We start from the raw sequence: 21,600 nt of genomic DNA, 5'->3' as shown, positions 1-21,600 counted from the left end.
ATCTGAAGAGTAGTAAATTTCAATATAAGATAGTATGACACGAAGCATTTATAAGTTTTGATTTTACAAAGTAGTGATCTGTTATATTGAAATGATTTTTTAGTTATGTATACATTATATATATATATATTTATTAATAAAAGAAGTATAAAATAAAACTTCTCTGTCATTATTACACAGGAGCATAGTTATTTCAGGGATTTTCGGGATCATGTCTTACTTTTGTAAATAAATCTGAAGTTTGCACGAGTTATCAAGGGAACCAAGGTTATAGCGGTAATCCAGAGAATGCAATCCAGGGCAAAGACCAGACATGGAAAACAGACACACACAACAAAGAACACAAAGCAACCAAAATCATACACACGAAGCAACAAAAGCAAATGAGCAAATCGGACTATACTAAAAACTGGGAGCATGGACCAGGTGCACCGGTAGGGTAAGCACCCTCCGAGTTGCTCATAAAAAGTCCGGGGTAGACTAAAGAGGAAAGAACTATGACACGTTGAACAAAACAGTTTTCATGGCGCAGATGGATACACCGTAACGATCCACGAGTTCAGTTCAAGATGACGTTCACAAAACTTCTGTAGTGATGACTTCAATCTTGTATATTATTATTAATATATAGCAACAAAACCCTGTTCCAGAAGACTAATTCTAGCGCGATACAAAAAGTCTATGCAGTTTCGGCAAGCTCTGGCATAACGTATGAGTTGTGATATGAACACTCCATACGCAGGTGCTGAAGGGGTGTTACACAGATGAAAGGAAAGTTGACAATTCTGAATGTAAAGTCGTCACGTTTGTCTGAAGTTTGGTCAATAGCTTTTATTTACCATTGATTTCTAAGTGTAGGTCAAGATATGAGGCTGACTTCACAGTGCCTGTAGTATCCTTTATCTCAAGTTCTTTGAGGTAGATGCGATGTGTCAAATCCCTAAAATTAGGATTTTTAAGTCGCTAATAGTGTAGCGACTTCTTGCACTCGTAATTTCTGTATTTAATATTCGCATATGATTTGCATTAATGTGTAGTTATACGCTATATAACCCAGGTGATCTTCGCCGTGTTCACCGTCACATTGTCATAGTTCTAGCTTCATACGAGAAAAAAAATGTATCTCTTAAATAAAATACACGTGTGTTCTACGTGTGTTTCTTGCTTATACGAGGACGGGAAGTTTACATGAAATGATCAATTAGCTTTGAACATAACCCGGTTTCCGATTTAGGCATTGAGGCTAGTTACAAGACTACATAGGTCTTATACATTGGCACGCCTCGACATTTATGAATATTCATTGCCAGCTGCTAAATCTGGTTCATAAACTGGTTCCCTGTCAATATCATAAGCGACCCGAAGATAGCTACAACGTACCTTTTATAACGTACAACATATCATACACGTGTCTATGCGCGTATTTGCTTGTATTAGAACGGGAATTTACATCAAAAGATAAAATGATCGGTTAGCATTGAATTTATGTAATATTACCCAGTTTCCGATTCAAACACAGGCGTTCGTTTATACTATATGTTAATAAATATGTAATTTCATATTGGCCCTGTTATAGGTTTTAGGTCTGTCATATTGGTCGAGGCGGTCGTATTGGTCCCGATGCACTGCCGAGGGCCAATACGGCTGTCGGGGCCAATATGATTGACCGAAACCTATAACAGGGCCAATATGAAATTACATATTTATTGACAATTTTATTAACCAGCTCAACTAGATGATTTGTAGAGCAGTTGTGTTCGTGTTTTACCAAGAACATGTAAGTTTATTTGCATTAAATTTCTTTTTTGTATAAAACAGAAGATTTGTTTGTGTTTCTGCAGCTTTTAGTCCTGGCGATCAGAGTTCCTGAAATAACATAATTCTGAAAGCACATTTTAGATACATAAATGTGCAATTAAAGTTATGTTATGCTCTTTTGTTTTAGACATTGCAATAGGGTTACCAGATGTAATAAATTATTGGTTTGCATATCATAATTACGTTTTTTTTTATTTGCACATCCTTTGATTCTAGTATGTCTTGTTTATGTTACATAATATATGTTTTGTATATGGTCTGAAGCTCCTTAGAGCTTGTGATTGTATTTGAATGACTTGCCAAATCAAAATAAAGTTTCCTTACCTTATTCTAAGTTTCTTATTTGTTTGGTTAATTATATACATGTTTGGGTACATATGCATAAATAATCCAGCAGGATAATGAAGTGAGAATATCTAATTCAAAATGGCTGTATCAAACGACCGAAAGTCATGATGCCGTATTGGCCCTGGTTTCATTCATATTGGCTCTCTTTTTTTCAGATTGGCCCCGTATAGATGCCCGGTTTGAATTCATATCAGTTGGTCAGTTTTTGACATATTTTAACGTATTTTTGGTAGTTGGTTAATAAAATTGATTATATAAAGGTAATATATATTAGCTGGACACCGATATCTATATATAGCCATTCGGGTCATAACTTTTACGGTTATGAAAAAGTATGCAATATTATCAAGGGAACCAAGATTTTAGCGGAAGTCACCCGATTTTATATCGAGCATATCGCATTTGTACCATTTCGGATGTTTAAAGTAAGTCAAAGTTAGTGACAGTGAGTATTTGACGATTAGCGACTTCGAAGACTTCAGCCTTTGATTTAAATATAATACGTCACGTAGCGGAAACTGAGATTAAAGGATCTAGCTAAACGATATTCTTTCTTTCGGATCAGATCAGCTATAAAGTCAGTCTCATAAGAGTGAAGGAATAGGTCAGCAAGTAGAGGAGCACAAATTGTTCCCATTGGAATGTCGACCGTTTGTTGGAAAACGCGTCTACCACACTGGGCAAATATGTTGTCGATTAAAAATTCCAGCATTTTGTAAACATCTTCTTCGGTATATTTGGAAGATGATTTGGAATTATTTCTTACAAAGTATGAAAGTAGGAGTAAAAAGTGTTGTTGTAGGACTGCAGACCCTCTTTGACAGCTGAGAGTATAGAAGTTGATGATTACCTCCACATTTTCATTTATCATTAACCAAATCAATTTATCTCGTTGCGATATATGTATAGAACAGTCAGGATGTCATATTAGAACATACTCTATAGAGTGCCTTAAACTTTGGCTATTTTCGTCAAAGTTTGGTCGACCGGATTGTCTCTTTTTCGCATTCCCCGTTTTTACTTTCTTTACTTCTCAACTGAATCCTTCTGGTGAAAATATGTCTTTTTTATCAACAGCATGACGAAGATATGGAGAAACAGACTATTTTATTTCTTCGAAGTGAGAAAGAATATTTTGCTACTTTTTTATTAAGCGGAAAATGCTTCATTTATTTTGAAGGTCTTTTGTCATTAAAATTTCTTCTAGAAAGACATTTACATTTTCTTTAGAAGTACATTTTGTCCTGCTTTATTAGGTTGCACTATACAAATGGGACTGAGGTACACAAAACTGACCTGGTCTAATTTTGTAAAACTCAAAAATAAAAGGTCAAACTTGGTGGAAGTATTGATTGTGGGTAGTAGAGCATTCGTACATAAACAGAGGCAATGCTTGTGAAGGTAAAGAGGTATAAATGCATGCTTTAAGCTATCCGGCAAGATTCACGTCCTCACTGGATTGGGTTCTCTTCTCTGCACCAACTGGCTGTTTTTGAAAAATGCAAAATTTCGCACTAACTTTATAAATAAAAATCATGAACAAATGAGCAGAAAAAGGTGCACTTTTTATTTGTTTTTTTTTTTACAATAATACCATGCCAACTTACTTTTTATGGTAGTTTTGAAGTGCCTGATATTTTAGAAAACCTGTTTTTTGACATTTAATTTTGGGAAAGGACCCAAAATTTGTCATGAAAACTGATATATATTTTTATTATTTAACCATGGCTACAGATTTTCATGACAAAATAGAAAATATAATTTATCTTTTTTTCATGGATCTCCATAGTGTAATGTTTTGAAAAATATATACTTTTCACAGGAAAAACTTTGGGATTTGCTTGTTTAAGTGACTCAATATAGCTTTATTTCCACAAATTGTCATAAAGTTATTTGCAGTGATCTATCTATATAGTGGAACCTTAGTGAATGACTGAGAAAAAAAAGTAATTTAAGCAAGCATCCACGTTTATTTAGAGTTATCTTTCGTTGTGTATTATAAAATTCCATAGACATTGAGCAAAATTGTTTTACTGAGTTTTAGACTACAATATGTCTTAGAAGAAAAAATGTCAGAGGAAAGATTTACACTAGTCATTAGAAAGTATGTATACGTTATTTAGCCTGAATTACTGAGGTTCCGCGGTGATAATGAAGATCAAAAAGTGACAGAGAAAAATTCCATAGATTGATTGATAAGTGCTTGAAACGGTTGTATGACAACGATTCTGAATATACAATATTGCTATGTTTTATATGCTACATTTTTACGTAACCATAGTCCTTCCTGTATTCAGATCTGTATTTTGAAGACAACTACACGTGCGCCTCCCACATAAATCAACCTTATCAAGAATGATAACTCTTGCAAAGCACCAATTTTTATACAAAATCGGTATATGAACAACCAAAACTAAGACTGGTTTATATGGTCTTTTATTGTTACTGAATAAGAAATAAAAGTGAATTTTGTTGGTTTTGACTTGCATGAATCATATCATGTCTGATTTTGATAAAGAATATTTTTTTTAATTTCAAGATTGGATTTTTTATTACTAATGAGTGTTATATAAAATTGGTGTTTACATTCATATAAAAACATAGATAATTCCTATCTAAATTTATAAAAAAGAACACATGTCCCAGGCCGCGGGACGTGTCCAGGATTTCAGAAACAATTTCGGGGACAGCGATCACAAAAAAATATGACTAAGCGAAACAAGTAATTGAAATGCATGTGTCGCTTGCGTCGGGTCGACTTGTGTAACTAACCGAGCTCATAATGCATGTTTTAACCGATCAACGAGTAAACAAGCACTGTTTAAACCAAAATAAAGCCTTACCAAATGGATTTCTCATCGAACCTTTTGTAAACGACAACATCGAATTTGTAAAAAACAGGCCGGACATTGTTTGAGAACCATTTCAAAATCAAACTAATTAAACTGGTTTCATAAACGTTTCGTATAGTTTTTATATTTATATACTTTTTCTTCAGTAGGATAAATCTGTGATAATAGAGAGTAACATGAAGTATGTAATATGAAGGGTCCCTATATATAATTATAATTTTATTGAATAACGATTTATTCGTACAACAATCTATTGGATACCGAGATATCGGAAACAAGGAATACATACGGATTTCTTGTTGGAATCAATGATTCTTATTCCCTACCGATGCACCTGGTCCATGCTCCCAGTTTTTAGCGGAGTCCGAGTTCCTCATTTGATTTTGTAACTTTGTGTGTATGATTTTAATTACTATATGTTCTTTGTTGTGCACGTCTGTTTTCCATGTTTGGTCTTTGTCCTTGGATTATATTCTTTTAATTACCGCTATGACGTTGGTTCCCTTGATTACTCTTATATAGAGTAAGCTATTAATAGCTCTGTAAGTTACAATTCTTCCGTTGAACGCTTAATTTTCAGTATACGGAGATTTGAAAGGGATATATTAAGAAAACAAACATTTCGGAAATTTGGCATTAGAAATTATACCACATTATCAAGTGTAATTACATTTGTATATGATATGAGATAGTTCTTACCTGTATGAGGACGAATTTGAATAGATCTCTATGAATATTATAAAAAACAAAAACAAAAACAAAAACAATAATGCCTTTTACAGTTTTAAACCAATTAGAATTTATTTTTCTTCATGATTTGAGCAGAGACATTGATATGAATGTTTCTAATAGACCCTTTTGTACTAAAGTTGGGGTAGTTGATGAGCATGCGTAGAGCATGCTCAATATACACTTCCGCGAGGAAATTTTTTTTGTTCTACCCAAGCCCTACCTCTCGGAAGTGTCTATTGAGCACAAACTTACCACAAATGGGTCTATTTAAGAAAGCCGAAAATACAAAATTAAAATAGACTCTTGTTTTGTATTACCCTTGGTATGTCAAGTTAATATATTGTAAGACTCAAATCCGGCTCTCAGAGCTTCTAAAGTCAAAGGTCAAGCTTGCATCGATTGCCATAATAAGGACATTGTATTCTATTATATATTTTTTATTTTTTTAATGTTGTTTCTTCGGGAGTGTGGGTTTTTTGTTTTATTTTTATTTTTTTGTTAATTTCTTGTTGTTTGTTGTGTTTTATGTCTATTACTTATTCGTTTATTTTGTTTTATTTTGTGTTCATAACAACATTTGAACAAAATTACAGTGGCAGGAAATAGCCTCCCTTGCATAACTATTTACCTATTTATAGGTAGCGCTACAAAGCGGAAGTACTGTTTGCTTGTTGTCACTATGGCGATCTGAATTGCATGGCTGCTGGACTGTTTATGTAGATTTTGTGTAATTTAAATTGTTAGAGGACAGATAAGAACTATTTAAAAGAATGGCAACCTCAGTCGATAATCCATTTAACTTAACAGCAGCAGGAGAGCTGGGAAATCACAGAGAATCTATGCTGTACAATGAATTATTGTTACGGGTGAGTTTACTCTGTCCCGAATCTTCAATGTCTTTCCACATGTTCAAAGGAACTCTTTTTTATCAAACCTTATTATTATTTGCAGTATATTTTCCATGGTTGTTCCAGGGGATATAAAAATCACAATGACCCATCTAGATTAATTAATTAACACACGTTCAAGAACAAGTTGGACTTTCGAGCTGTGATTGATTCCTTACTCCAGCTATGCTAGAGATTGTCTGGCAAGCTATTTTCTGACTTCGTGCTATCCTTGGGGTATGGAGGAACGAAGTCCAGCCTCTTATGTTGTAGGAGTATGTGATTTCCAAGCTGGTTCTGAAGAGTGAACCAAATATATCTATTGAGGTATTTGTGGAAGTGAAATTTATAATTTACCAAGTTTTGCATTCCTGTCATCCATTTTCTTTATCAAGGATAGTGTGAATCATTATATGGCCAAAATAAATAAAAGCAAGAACAAAAACAGGGTAGTTACAAATGTACAAAATTGTAGGTGGAAAAATTATTTTATTTTTCACAAACATTTTACATTGAGGATCGATGAGTTAATGGGGATACAATCTAAACTTTAACCAATTGAGCCAAAATGGCCATACAATGTTTTGTAGACACAAAAAAACTAGGGTAGGTAGGGTATCAGGAAACAGACATATTTTATTTGGCCTAATGTGTACATGTATAAATATAAAATCCACAAAATACTTTAGATCTGAAAAATGTGTGATTACTTTTACAAGTAAAATGATGGTTTTTATTTGTAAATTTACAGGATTTGAAGACATTTCTTTTGATGTTGTTGCACATATTCATAACCGAAGTCTTTTCATGGATTAAATGAAATTAAATCTCCTGTGCATACAAATCTGTCCATACAGTAAAGAGTAGCATGATTGACAAAGTGTTTTTAGCAAATATGTACAAGAAAAGCTATTTAAACTCTCATAAATCTATACATAAAGAAATAATAGAAAAGAAAAGTTTATAATATAGCATCATCACATAATCTTCAGTATAAACAACATGAATAGCTTTTAATTGTGAAATGCACATTTGTAAGGGAAGTTTGATGGTACTTAAAGTTCTAGTTTTGATAAAAACTCGTACTTAATTTCATAGAGAAACATGTATTGTGCTTATTGCAGCTATAACATACAACTTTAATCTATTAATATTTTAATAGTGTTCATACATTTGTACATTGTACAAGGGCAAAAGATTTAAATGAAAACGAAAAACATGTACTCAATGCATACTCTAAATCATAAAATCATGATTACAGTCTCTGCAATCCATCGGTTGAGTTGAATAGCTTTATTACACTGACAATATATGCCTTATTAAATTGTGCTTATTATGTACTTGCATAAATATTTTATCATCGGTTGAGTTGACTCTGCAATCCATCGGTTGAGTTGAATAGCTTTATTACATTGACAATATATGCCTTATTAAATTGTGCTTATTATGTACTTTCATAAATATGTTATCATCAGTTGAGTTGACTCTGCAATCCATCGGTTGAGTTGAATAGTTTTATTACACTGACAATATATGCCTTATTAAATTGTGCTTATTATGTACTTGCATAAATATTTTATACTTTTTTTTCAGGATTGAATTTGATTCTCACACACACAAATGTACTCTTTAGGTTACATTGTCATTAATTATTCAATTTGTATATTTTTGGTAGAATGAACTAGGCAGACCAAAGAATAGAGCTTATACACAAATTCCTAGAGATGGAAGTTTTGTGTTTGGCCGACCAAATGAGCAGAGACTGGGAGGAGCAGATGATGGTAATTTGTTATTTGACTTTAAATTGGGAGTAATGTCTTATTTACAAATGTATGTACATGTACTGTACACCTACCTTCATTGAAATTTGCATTTGGATGCTTCCATTTTCTTTTGTTGACTTTTTTTTTCATTTTCAATATCGATTTTTGCACATTTTTATATCAAGTGCACACCTTTTTAATGGAAACAATCATATTAATACTGCTTTTTGCTAAATTTACCAATTTAGCCTACAAAATAATATTCTTTTTGCCTAGCTCTACATGGTTGGCCCAGAACTCTCTCCACAACAACTTTGCCATTCAAAAGTAAGGACAAAAAAGTAGAAAGAGATTTCATGGCATTGAACAAAGCAGCTATCCAGAATGGATTGGTCACAGCCACTGAGAATTATGAGTTCAGAGCTACACATGATGTAAGGAGGAAGACTGCAGGAGATGAAAAAAGTAGAACCAGAACAAGAAGACTGCCGCCTACAATGGTTTTCGGTATTTCAACAAGGTAGTGAATCTTAGAAATAAAAAAAAACACTAAGTTCAATGTCATGATCTTAATAGCTGTCAGGTTGTGAATTGACTTGTTGTAGTGGAATTCTTAACTTATATTACTTGTATAATATTACCAAATCTTAAATTTTTATCAAATTAAAATGCGTGTGCGTGTACATATTAACAACTTTTTAGAGATCTTAAGTGATGCAATTGTTTTAAGTGGTTTCTTTTTAATCCATGTTTTTCTTTTAGTTTTTTAATATCACTTTAATGTACCAGTAATCAAATAAAAGTAATCATGATTACTGACCATTTTGGTCCTGTAACTAAATAAATTAAAAGGTATCATACATTGTTGTATTTCTAATAATTACTGATTACATCTAGTTACATGCAAAAATCTAATCAATTACAGCTAATTACAAAATTACAATTCACGATAACCACATGTCTGCACTTCATCACTTGTAAACAATTTTTTTAATTTATTAATTTTCAATTTTTAGGCCATCAACACCAATATTTGATCTGTTAGAACATAAATACCAAGATAAATGGCTACAAGATAGACGTAAGCAAGAGGTTTCAAAGAGACAAGAAGAGACCAAGGTATGATATCAATATTTGTAGGAATGTATAACTGGATTTGCCATGATTTTGTGCAATTCTTTTACCTACATTGAATATAGTATCAAGATGTTGCGATAGAAGAGCTTGATTAAGTATTTTATAGTATACTTGCTGCCAATGCTCTTTATTATATTAAATAGTATTTAAACATACATTTTTTTTTGCCTTTAAAGTAATGCTTTTAAAAAGATATGTAATGCCAACCCGTCTAGTTTATTTCTATTTAGGTACATGTAGATGTAATTTTGTTTTTAAATATGATGAACATGAAAAACTGACCTAGTATTTTTTTATTGGTGAGTTTTGTTATAATTACCATTTTATCAAAATAACATACATTCAGTAAATCATAAAGCAGTGAAGAAAATGTACTTAATTTATTAAATTTTCTATGTGCAATAATGTTAGGGGGATATAGGTCCATAAAAATATTGTGCAAGGTTAAGAATCTGAAATGCTATTTTGTCTGTTAGATGGACCCTATGCAGGTAACCCATATGTCTCCAGTCTTGGCGCTTCCTTTATATGATTTTGCTGCAATTAATTTTCACAAATATTTGTTCTAACATAAGATAATGTCTGTCTGACAGAGTATCCGCAGTGCTGGATCAGTGAGTGTTTACATGTCACACATGTGACGTGTCTCCTTTGTACGTCTTATACTAGTCTTTATTTACATTTCATTTGATAGAGTTAGACGTCACAGTCATTTTTTATTACACATTATATTACTAAAATGGGATCTTTGGTCTTTTTACTTTTAAATATTTTTATCATGTCTTAACTGAGAAGATTTTATATATAAACATTAGGAATATATCATTCCCTTCATTTCATTTCCTTCTAGAAAAAAACATCTATTATTTTTTGAGAATATGTTACTTAATGAACAATGTTTCTTTTACATTCAATGGGTCATTTTTACATATAGTCATATACATGTACTTTGAGGCTTTACTTGGTGCTTAATATTGAATTATTAATAATTGGGTCTTGGTGTTTTATTCATTAATTTATCTTTATTAGGAATAGAATTCTTGTCTTGTATAAAAATCAACTGGTGGTGTTTGGGTTTTTTAAATTCTGCCTTTCTTCTACATGTATTTTACATTGTTACTTTTTGTTATTTTTTTGCATTTATTAGGATCACTATTTTTTAACTCACACAAACATTAGCTTTTAGTTGTATGAAATACACATGTAAACTGATGCCATCTTAATGATTGTGCCTATTGTCACATATATAACTTGCATATTTCACTTTTTAAATCCAATTTAATGTGTGATCCTTTTCATTCCTTTACTTAACATAGTTACTTTTATTTATGAATGTGATATAAATATCTGCAGGTTTATTACAGAGCATTATAGTACATTGTTTTTATCCTGTTCTCATAGATTAATGCACAAATTTATTTATTGTTTTTGTTTGTGTTTTTTTATCATTTTTTCAACACATTTTGCAGAAAAGGGAACATTTGAAGGCATTGAGGGTAATTTTGAACACATTACAATTGTAGTGGACTGTATAGAACTCTAAGTATACATGCATGAAAATTATTAAGGAAATTTAGCATGACTTGTCTCCCTTATTCCACTGCATGTTCTATAATATGGAGCATTGAGTAATACATGTACATTATAAACAATTGTATTCTTTTCTCTTAGAGTTCTATAAATGAACTTCAAACAGATGAACAGTTTATATCATATGCCATATAAATATTTCAGTTAGCATGTGCTGTAGTATATTAGTTTTCAGTAGTAGCAAATAGTATTGCATGTATAGATCTTGATGTTTATGGATAATACATTTGCACATGAATAAGAAATACTAAAATGTGATGCTTTAGTATCATTTGCATGAATATTTTATAAAGGCTTTCAATATAATTAATGATATGACTAGTTATATAAAGGAGAAAGTTCGGTAAGAACCCCTTTTGACCTCATAATTTGGTCATTTTTTTTCAATTTGATTAAAACTGATTTCTATGTAGTAGTAGTACACAAAAATGGTTGCAAACACAGAATATAAGATGTTTTTGACGAGATTTATGACGTTAATTCAGAAATAACAGTATGCATGTATGTGACTTTTACAAAAACCTTTAAATTTCTGCAATTTTTAACAAGTTATTTTTTGTGGAACGGAAGTGGCCACACATCTGTTGACTCCAGATATTTTAACACAAGTTGTAACTGACAATTATACACAAAATATATGAAGCACGAGAGTCAACATGCATGTGGCCATTGTTGAAAGAGTGAAAACCTGCACAAAATTTGGTGTTTTCCAGCCTTTTTAGCAGATTTTCCCAATATCAGCCAAGTTTGAAGGGCATATATGACGGTATATGTTCAATCTATTATCATAAACCAATCAAATCAACTATAAAATACATCAAAGAGCTGGAGAAACAATATAAAATTTTATTAATGTGGACTTTGTTTTTGTGGCCAAATTTTATCCTTACCTAACCAATTTCTTTTCAGTTTCCCATAAATTCCTAGCTTTGGAGTTCAGTTTTTTATATTCAAAGTTATTATTAGAGACTGGAACTTTAGCAATTTATTCTAAGGTTTTAGGACAAACTAGCGATTTCAAAATGTCTATTTGTGCTCCAACTGTTCAAGATATGAGCCCTGTTCAAACTACATGACAAACTGAGGAAATAATCAGGACTCTGTTTGCACCTGAAAGATTTCTATTTTTGTATGTGTATGTTGTATATTTTCTTAATTTTTGATGTTGTTAAATTTGGTATTGTTTGTTGTATTTTGCTTTAGTTTATATGACTCTCAATTGAGTTCTTGTTAGTACACCATTTTATACATTAATCATAGTACATTTGTAATATTCAAATCACTCAACTTTCATTATCTCCCTGTTTCAGCTGAAGAGAAGTCCAGTATATGAGACCAGAGCCTCCTTACTGAGAACATATCAGAACCCTGTAGATGATGCTCCTTTATGGCAACTCCCCAGATTCAAGGATAAGGTATTATAAATAGCCTTTATTGGATAAAACCTCAAGCATGTATCAACTGAAATGATATCCTTCTTGTTTTTCTGTTCCATGCTCAAGAAATTGGGGTTAAATCGTTATTGTGATAAGTCATACCCAACAGCTGTCAAACTTTTGGTTTCTAGCTGATTTTTAAAGGACAACATAGTTAAATGTACCATTCACAGTGCTTGTGAAGTTCCTTTGCCAGAGTTATAGTCCTGACTATACTTCAGATTTCTGTAGCTACAATGCCACACATATTGAGGCAATAGACATTTGATTGGTACTGTTTGTTTTGAGGAGGTAGACTGAGGATAAGGGACATAACTCTTGAAATCAGAGAAATGTTTGAGGTCTCACTAACCACTTCTAACGTTTCCATTACTTTACATGTTAAAAAAGTAATTTTCAAAGTTTCACTGTGAATTCCTAGAACAAATGACATCTTAAAGTTTCATACCATTGCGAAGCTTGGAAAATAAGGCTTCCAAAATTATTATGCTAATGGTACGATGATTGTAGAAATTCTTCACAAAATTTACTTGAATAAATAATACTGAAAATCCACATTTTTACCTTTTATGCTAACTGACAGCATGGAGGCAAATTACTCACACATTTAAACAAGATTCATACACTTTTGTAGTTAATTACATATATGATTTTAAAGTACACATTCTAAGCTTTATTTTGACTACTTTTAACCATAATACACACAAATAATGCACTTACAATGCATATGTCTAGGTTCAGTGTGTTTTTGGTACTACATAGAGGGGTGGCCTTTTGACCCGGAAGTGGTTAGTGAGACCTGATTTGTAAGAGGTATGCCCTGAGACCTTGGTTTATCTCCTTAATCTTTTCTGTTTTATAGATTATGCATTGGATAGCTACGGTATTGCATGATCAGCTAGAAAATAAATTAGTTGGAGCTCTTAGTTCATTGTCATTCATAAAGCATGATACAATGTGATTATATTCAATGTTGAATTTAATAGAGTATGTTACTTCAAAAAACTGTTATTTTATTCTTTTTAGGCCAAACCATCTCTACAGACATTCAGATCTGCTGGAGTCAGACGTTCTGCTTATGACAATTTCCAGTCAGACCAAATTGCACGAAAAGGAACTCTTGGTCATGGAGTTTATGAGCCTGCAAAAAATTAAGAGAAACTTTCAATGAGAAACACTGGTCTGTGATATAAATATTGAATTGGCATGTGATTTTATTTCCACTCACTGTGATATACATCTTTTATCCACGGAATTTTACAATTAAATTACAGTATTACCATGTAAAATAACAAAATTATGATTACATTTACATGTTTGTTTTTGATGGCAAATGCTCCAAAAGTCATACTTGTGTTGTTAATAGAAAATGTATTTGTTGGTTGTCTTAAATTTAGACTTTAAACATTTTTTTCACAAATGATATCAATGTAGATCTCAAATTATGAATTGTATCGAGAAAATTTTGGCAATGGAAGCTTCTTTACTTACTGTGCTGTTTACTTTTCGTATTGCATTAAGTAAGGAAGTATGATTTTTTTTTTTTTGTAATACAACTTCTATTACATCTTTGCATATTTACACAATTATAGGCTTCTGGAACATTGTGATGGTGGTTGTTAATAACATTGTTAAAAAAATTGTGAAGTTAAGGAGTCAACTGTGTGAACTGTAAGCATACAGATTTTTGCACTTCTAAAGATTTACATGAATTTTTCAGAAGTATGATACATTTACCAACATTGTAGCACATTTGTAGAATGTGTTGTTTGAATTGTCTCTGAAATAATTTATTCTTGTACAAGTATGTGACTTATAATATTTGTTGTGACACTTTTGTGTTGCAAACTTAATAAAATATTTTATACATCTAATTGTTGCATAGTATTATAGAGTATTGCTTACTTTGCAGTTTACCATGAAATCTAATAAAAATACCAGAAAAAAATTTTTTTGTAAACTGTCTAAACCATACCCCTTTTCATCTTAAAAATTTGTCTTGTTGAGACAGGATGTTCATTTAACCAAGGTTATAAATACCAATATTTTTTTTAATTATTTTTTAATTGATATACAGGGACTTAAAAAGTCTGTTTTTTGTAAGTTTTTGAATTATTCAGGGTTCAGTTTAGGCAGGTTTTGCTGCATATACTTTTGTCTGTTCTATCTAGTCTCCATGGATGATGACTGGAACAAAATGTGAGATTGTCGGTAATGTCCAAGATAAATCTGGGCTGTAATGTTCAAATTACCAGGAATTCATCATCTACTTAATTTTGTAGGAGTTATACCCCTTTGAACTTTGGAGCAAGGGGAAATATGTGTTTTTGCCTAACAATTTTGTTTTTAAAATACTGAAGACCCCAAAATTTCTAAACTGCTATTCAACAAAACAATTTTTTAAAGTTCCATTCCATATAAAATTTAAAACTGTGGCACATAATAGGAATTGGTTCACTATTGTTCTTTGTTTTTGTCATTGTTTTTACAGTTCTTTTCAGAAATGTGAAATTTCTGGTATTTGCCCTTTTCCTAAAGAGATATGCACTATGAGTATGGGGTGATAACTCAGATCAATAATTAGTGAATGTTCTTTGCAAAATGTTTTTGTTGTTGGGAACATACATTTTTTAAATTATTGCAAATTTTTCCTTAGTTTGACTTCTTTTACTAAATAATATCCCCCTTAGACTGATACCTTTTTGTTAGCATAAGAGTTCTCTGCTGCAAAGAGAGATAATTCATAGATATTTAAAAATTGAATTTTTTATAAGTTTAACTAGTGGTATATCAGACTGTGGCTTGCTATTATATGAGCTTTTGAACAACTAAATTAAATTACAATTTGAAAACCAACATGTGCCACCCAACCTTATATATCTGTTTTAATTCTATATGGAACTGAACTTTAAATGGGTTTGCCATTCATTTTCAAATACCAAGATTGTAGTATCATATGTACTTTGCATTTTTTTTTAGAATTCAGTATGTAGCTTCAATGTAATGCATCAATTGTACCATATTGTACCAAGGTTTTAAAATTGGCCGTGCATCTTTTTTTCCTGTTTGATTTAAGGAGGTAGACCTAGGGTAAGGGAAACAACTTTTGAAAGAGTAATCAAGGGAACCAAGGTTATAGCGGTAATCAAAAGAATGCAATCCAGGGACAAAGACCAGACATGGAAAGCAGACACACACAACAAAGGACATAAAGTAACTAAAATCATTCATACAAAGTAACAAAAGTAAATGAGCAACTCGGACTCCACTAAAAACTGGGAGCATGGACCAGGTGCACCAGTAGGTTAAGCGTCCTCTGCTTTTCTAGAAACACCTCCCGAGTTGCTCATAAAAAGTCAAGTCCAGGGTAGACAAACGAGGAAAGGAAAACCATGACCCATTGAATAAATCAGTTTTCATGGTGCTGATGGATACACCATAACGATCCACGAGTTCATGATGACAACCATAAAACTTCTGTAGTGATGACTTCAATCTTGTAGCAACATAACCCTTTTCCAGAAGCCTATTTGTTAGAGTTCTAGCGCGATACAAAAAGTCTGCGTAGTTTCGGCAAGCTCTGGCATAATGTATGAGTTGTGATATGAACACTCCATACAAAGGAGCCGAAGGGATGTTGCCACAGATGAAAGGAAAGTTGACAATTCTGAATGAAAAGTCATCACGTTTGTCGTAAAGTTTGGTCAATAGTTTTCCTTTACCATCGATTTCTAAGTGTAGGTCAAGATATGAGGCTGACTTCACAGTGTCTGTAGTATCCTTTATCTCAAGTTCTTTTGGGTAGATGCAATGTATCAAATCCCCGAAATTAGGATTGTTTAAAGATAATACGTCATTTATATAGCGGAAACTGAGATTGAAGGATCTAGCCAAATGATTTTCTTTCTTTCTGATCAGATCAGCTATAAAGTCAGCCTCATAAGAGTGAAGGAATAGGTCAGCAAGTAAAGGAGCACAATTTGTTCCCATTGGAATGCCGACCGTTTGTTGAAAAACAAGTCCACCTGTTGTCGATTAAAAATTCCAGCATTTTGTAAACATCTTCCTCTGTATATTTGGAAGATGATTTGGAATTATTTCTTACAAAGTATGAGGAAGCTCTACCAAGAACTATATATTTGTATCTAGGTGTACCATCTTTTTTTGAAAAACAACGATGTATAATGTTTTTAAGTTGGGATTTTAACTGAGTATGGGGAATAGAAGTATACAGTGTTGAAAAATCATAGGTTTTAATGATATTATATTCAGATAATAGTCTTGAACTGATTGTATCCAAGAGATCTTTCGAATTTTTCAGGATCCACATTGAATTAATACCACTACGGGAGTAACAAAGTGTTGTGGTAGGACTGTAGACCCTCTTTGACAGTTGTGAGTATAGAAGTTATAAGTTTTAAAAGAGGTTTGGTGGTACATTTTGCAGATCCAGCTATGAAACGTTGTTTGTATGGATTCTTGTAAAGTTTAGGAATCCAGTACATAGACGGTAAATCACAATCATCGTCCTTGGTAGAGAGACCAAAAGAGGATAGCACAGATTTATGGTTTTCCACAATCTCTTCTTAGGAGAGAGTGGTAGCAGTGTAGGTCTTATCACTGCTATTATTTTCTACGTCTACCTCTGATAATAAACATTGGATATAAAACGTTTTGCAGACAAAAACAATGTTGTTTTAGGCTTTGTCTGCTGGTACGACAACATGTTTGTCATGTATAGTAGACAATGTTTTTGCTACAACGGGGTCTTTGAAAACTGATGTAGCCTTGGCACTCATTGACCTACTTACTACTTGAAATCAGTGATATGTTTGTATCATATTCAATTTCACCAATGCCTATCAAGCTTTCATTTGAAACAGAAAGAAATCAATCCAAGTTACTTTGATGCTTGCATGAGATTGATGTAAAATGCTGAATACAAACGTTCCAATGATTTTTAAGAGTTGTGTCCCTTACCCTAGCTCTACCTCCTTAATGGAGTAACTTCTTGTTTTTGTATTGTTTCTGACCTATAAATGTTCGTTCCATTAATTGCAGCAATCGAGTTTTGTCGGCAACTCTCTATGGGTATGCTTTGAAATTTTATTTGTTGCTTCAGTTTAATTGAATTTATTGTTGAGACCTTGGCTACGTGCTTCATTCAATTTCTGCTGATTGTTCCTTCGAATTTTAGGAAAAGTAGTGAAATCTGTGTTCCATACACATTTCTACTAATTTTAATATATCTGGGTTTTTTCTATTTAACGAGATAAGTACATGTAGTTGCCTTTTAGATATTTGGGGTGAAACAAATATTATATTTATCTTCATGTTTAATACAAATATCAAATTTTACCGTTTGTACAAACTATTTACAAACCCACTTTCCCAACATCTGTTATTAAAACCCGTGACAAACTTTAGGCTTTTCGTATTTTGCAAATTGATACATTTCCAGTGGCGTTACAAGTTACAAGAAATTTTGAACCGTTTCTTGAAATCGAATCACCCAAGGACGTGTCACACCAATATTTTTAGTAGATACAGTTCTAATCAATTTTCCATCCTGTGATAGTTGGTGAATGGTTTCACTTCCGTAGCTGCAGATGTAAATATTTCCTTGACAATCAGAGTCAATGCCGCGCGGATATTATAGATTGTTTCCTATCTATGAACGTGTATTCCCGCTTGGGTCTTTCATTAGAACTGAATTTTTGCTATTTGTATATACAGCATTTCTTTTGTTATCCAAACAAACGTACCAAGAGTCTCCATTTGTTTTTGTGTATTCCGTTTCCTTCCCATTTACCGGATTGACCCAAGCAACGATGTTGCCACGTGCTAACACAAATTCATCGCCGTCGAATGCCAAACCATAAAATCTGTCAGAGGACGTTTTGACAATTCTTACTAAAACCATGCTTGCAACTTCCACTACATAAATATCTTGACCAAATGTTGATACTCCTATGTGCTTGTCATCAAACTTAGTCAAGTCAAATGGCTTGAATGGTAGTGTTCGCTTTCTTATTAATTGGCATCTGAAATCATACTTTTTATGTTCAGATCTGTGAGTTTGTGTTACGATGATGCTCTGAGCGAAGAAAATTCCGCTCATAGGACCTGGATTGCTTTTTATTGTATTGAGACATTTAATACTTACTTTCTCGAAATCAATGTTGACCTTTCCTGTGATTGGATTCTTTATAACTTCGTCTTTTCTTACTCTTATCGAACTAAAATATGTCAGTTTTTGAATTATACAAGTATCTTTGGCAAATATGTCAGCAGTGACACTGAAGTTGTGAAATTTGGTTCTTTCTATTTCTTCTTTAACACGTTTTAACTTACTTTCAATTTTTCCTCTTGGTATTGTTGATTTGAACCCTGATTAATACTTGTTTCCAAAATGAGCAGCCAATAATTGATAGAACTTCGTAAAGTTTTCAGTCGTGTACTTTCAATCGCAAGTTTTAAAATAACTGTTTTCTTTGAGTGTGACAGTTTTAGTAGAAGTTGTTCTAATACATTTAAATGGCGGATTATCTTTTCTTTTGCTTGTGTAATTTCGGATTTGATAACGGAAGTTTCCTTTTTAAATGAAGATATGTTTTCATTCACACACTTTATTGTAGAAGCGAGTCGTGTGTTATAAACTTTTAATTCTTCGATCTTTTTTATGTTTTAAGACTTTGTTTTACTCCATTTGCAGCCTTTCCTATTTTCATTACATTTTCACATTTTCTGTGTTCAAATCCGACACAAATTCCACACAAAGGATATAGATAGTAGACACAGAATGCTTTAGGCTTTTCGGTGTGATGTTCTGCACATATTACTGAGTATGATTCTATTATAACGTCGGAAGCATTTTCCAAAACAACAACTTTATGCAGAGATGTCATTTTAAAAGATGCATGGTATGAATTACATGTCTTACAAAACGCTTCGTTACAACACGGTGCACCAAGTGACAACGATATTATCAACATGCTTAAATGGCATGGCATGAGTTGCACATGAGTTCCGAGTTCTGTCCTACTCTTTTGTCTATCAAAGATGCAATGAAATGATTCGTTGGCAGTAATTCTGTCCACAGTGCAGGGTTTTCATTAACTGAATCAATTTCTTCACATATCTCCTTCTTATATACGGGGAACTCGATTTTGGTCTTTGTATTTTCTTGTTTTGACTGAATGTACATTTACACGATTGACAAAAGGTATGTAGACAAAATAAATACTTCGGGATTTTGAATGTTTCTAAACATATACTACAAGTAAGCAAGTCATTAACTTTAGAATCATCACAACATACGACGCCCCCATCTGCCATGTCTCTCTGAAATTACTTCCTTGTCGTTACGTTAGATTGATATGATTCTGGTAACTTCATACTTTTTAATTCCTAATCATATATAGACTTTTGAATGTGTATTTTAGCCATTTAACAAAACAATAAAAATAGTCGATGAGGGATTATTATGCTATAACAACGAAGAAGTCTTGAAATAGAATTAAACTATAGGGATTTAAGTCATAGAACACGAGGAACGTACGAAAGTTTACTGAGGACATCGGGTAATTTCATTTTATTTGTTATAACAAATTAATAAGTTGTTATAAGAAACAAACAACTTTTTTACAAGTTAATAAATTTAAATATCAAATTAGTAAACTGTTATAACAAATTATATTACTCTGCAATTTTACTCTTGATTTGTAGCATGTATAACAAGTCACTAAATTGTTATAACAAATGAGTAAATTGCTTTAACAAATTAGTAGACTGTTATAACAGATTAATAAATTGTATCACAAGTTAATAATAAATTGTTATAACAACTTATTATAAGAAAGCATAAATCAAAAGAAAACAAAGACAAAGGAAGAAAACAAGCAGTGGCGTAGCAACAACTGTGTTTTAAGAACCCAACGCCTCAACGGGCTTGCAATAGAAATAAACCAAAATAAATTCTTTCCCTTTTTCTAAGCTATGAAAGACTTTTAAAAAATTGGCCGTGGCTACGTCACTGACAAGATCTGTAAAATTAAATAATTTAATGGATGAAAAGAAACAAATCTGCAGTTTGGCGAAGAAATCATTTTAAAACTTTTCCACAATTTTTATTTCATAAAAAAGACGGATTTGGAAAGTTTTGATAACACAAATTAGAAGACTGTGGTTAGCAACACCATCTTTAGTTGGAAAATTCGATTAAATTTGAGCAAAAATTGGAAAAAATGAGAAAATAATAGCCTGGAAACCCTTTTTCTGGAATGTGCTGCATTTAACCACACTTTCCAAAATCTCTGGGTCTGTCCCTACATCGTCACATACAGAACAATACAACCATTAAAGAATGAATAAAAGTGGGGACTTGTAATTGAATTAAAGGTCTCTGATGAAAGTATGAACTAGCACATACAAGCACTTTTTCTAGAAGAGCATAGAACGCTCCCATTTTTTAGTGGAGTACGAGTTTCTCATTTACTTTTGTTGCTTTGTACATTTTATTTTGGTTACTTTATGTTCTTTGTTGCATGGGTCTGTTTTCCCTATCTGCTCTTTGTCCCTGCATTACATTCCTTTGTCGGAAATTCTGCTAGAATCTTGGTTCCCTTGATCATTCTTTCTACAGCCAACATGGTACTGTTTTAAGTTGGTGACCGGGCAGTTTCAAATTTTGTTTTCAGAAAACGTTCATCAATTTTATATCACAAATGCATCTTTCCTCAAAGTTGAACGGTGGTTTTGGATAACTGCAACGGTTGAAGAGAAAAAAAATTACATAGAAAGCATTAATTAAAGAAGAGATTATACAAATACGAAAACTTTCTTTTTAGATTCGGTACACATAATAACAGACAACATAAGCTGTGGAGAGCTTTTAACCGAATGAACATGTATACCAAATACACAAAACATGCAAAGTACAGAGACTGCAAATAAAAATTGTCATGCATCGCTTAAAAGTAAAAGAACAACAAATTATGAGCATATACAAACATGAGCTACACACAAAACATAAAAA

The 21,600-nt window shown here is 32.4% G+C and overlaps 1 protein-coding gene across 5 annotated transcripts; it reads left to right on the top strand.

Annotated features, from left to right (window-relative positions):
• Nucleotides 1-6,405: 6,405 nt before the first annotated feature.
• Nucleotides 6,406-14,437, top strand: LOC148612495 (cilia- and flagella-associated protein 77-like). Of its 5 annotated transcripts, XM_088593994.1 has the most exons (8): nt 6,406-6,616; nt 8,313-8,418; nt 8,677-8,920; nt 9,417-9,519; nt 10,014-10,028; nt 11,007-11,033; nt 12,438-12,542; nt 13,590-14,437. In XM_088593994.1, the coding sequence occupies exons 1-8, from the start codon at nt 6,521-6,523 to the stop codon at nt 13,716-13,718; spliced, it is 825 nt and encodes a 274-aa protein (XP_088450120.1). In that variant the 5' UTR covers nt 6,406-6,520; the 3' UTR covers nt 13,719-14,437. The 5 variants fall into 5 exon arrangements, with proteins under 5 accessions (XP_088450120.1, XP_088450121.1, XP_088450122.1 ...); XM_088593995.1 differs by lacking the exon at nt 10,014-10,028; XM_088593996.1 differs by lacking the exons at nt 10,014-10,028; nt 11,007-11,033 and adding an exon at nt 10,131-10,151.
• Nucleotides 14,438-21,600: the final 7,163 nt, after the last annotated feature.

This window comes from Perna viridis, chromosome 7, assembly GCF_037379345.1.
Source record: "Perna viridis isolate PV_CMFRI_1.1 ecotype Kerala chromosome 7, ASM3737934v1, whole genome shotgun sequence".
Classification (NCBI taxonomy): Eukaryota; Metazoa; Mollusca; class Bivalvia; order Mytilida; family Mytilidae; genus Perna; species Perna viridis.
The sequence above is the reverse complement of the archived record's forward strand: the minus strand, read 5'-3'. Positions and strand labels throughout refer to the sequence as shown.

Bases quoted from the DNA above. Each gene is read 5' to 3' on its own strand.
- LOC148612495 (XM_088593994.1), top strand. From the start codon at position 6,521: ATGGCAACCTCAGTCGATAATCCATTTAACTTAACAGCAGCAGGAGAG. The intron at 6,617-8,312 runs GTGAGTTTACTC...TATTTTTGGTAG, and splicing joins ACAATGAATTATTGTTACGG to AATGAACTAGGCAGACCAAA. The intron at 11,034-12,437 runs GTAATTTTGAAC...TCCCTGTTTCAG, and splicing joins AACATTTGAAGGCATTGAGG to CTGAAGAGAAGTCCAGTATA.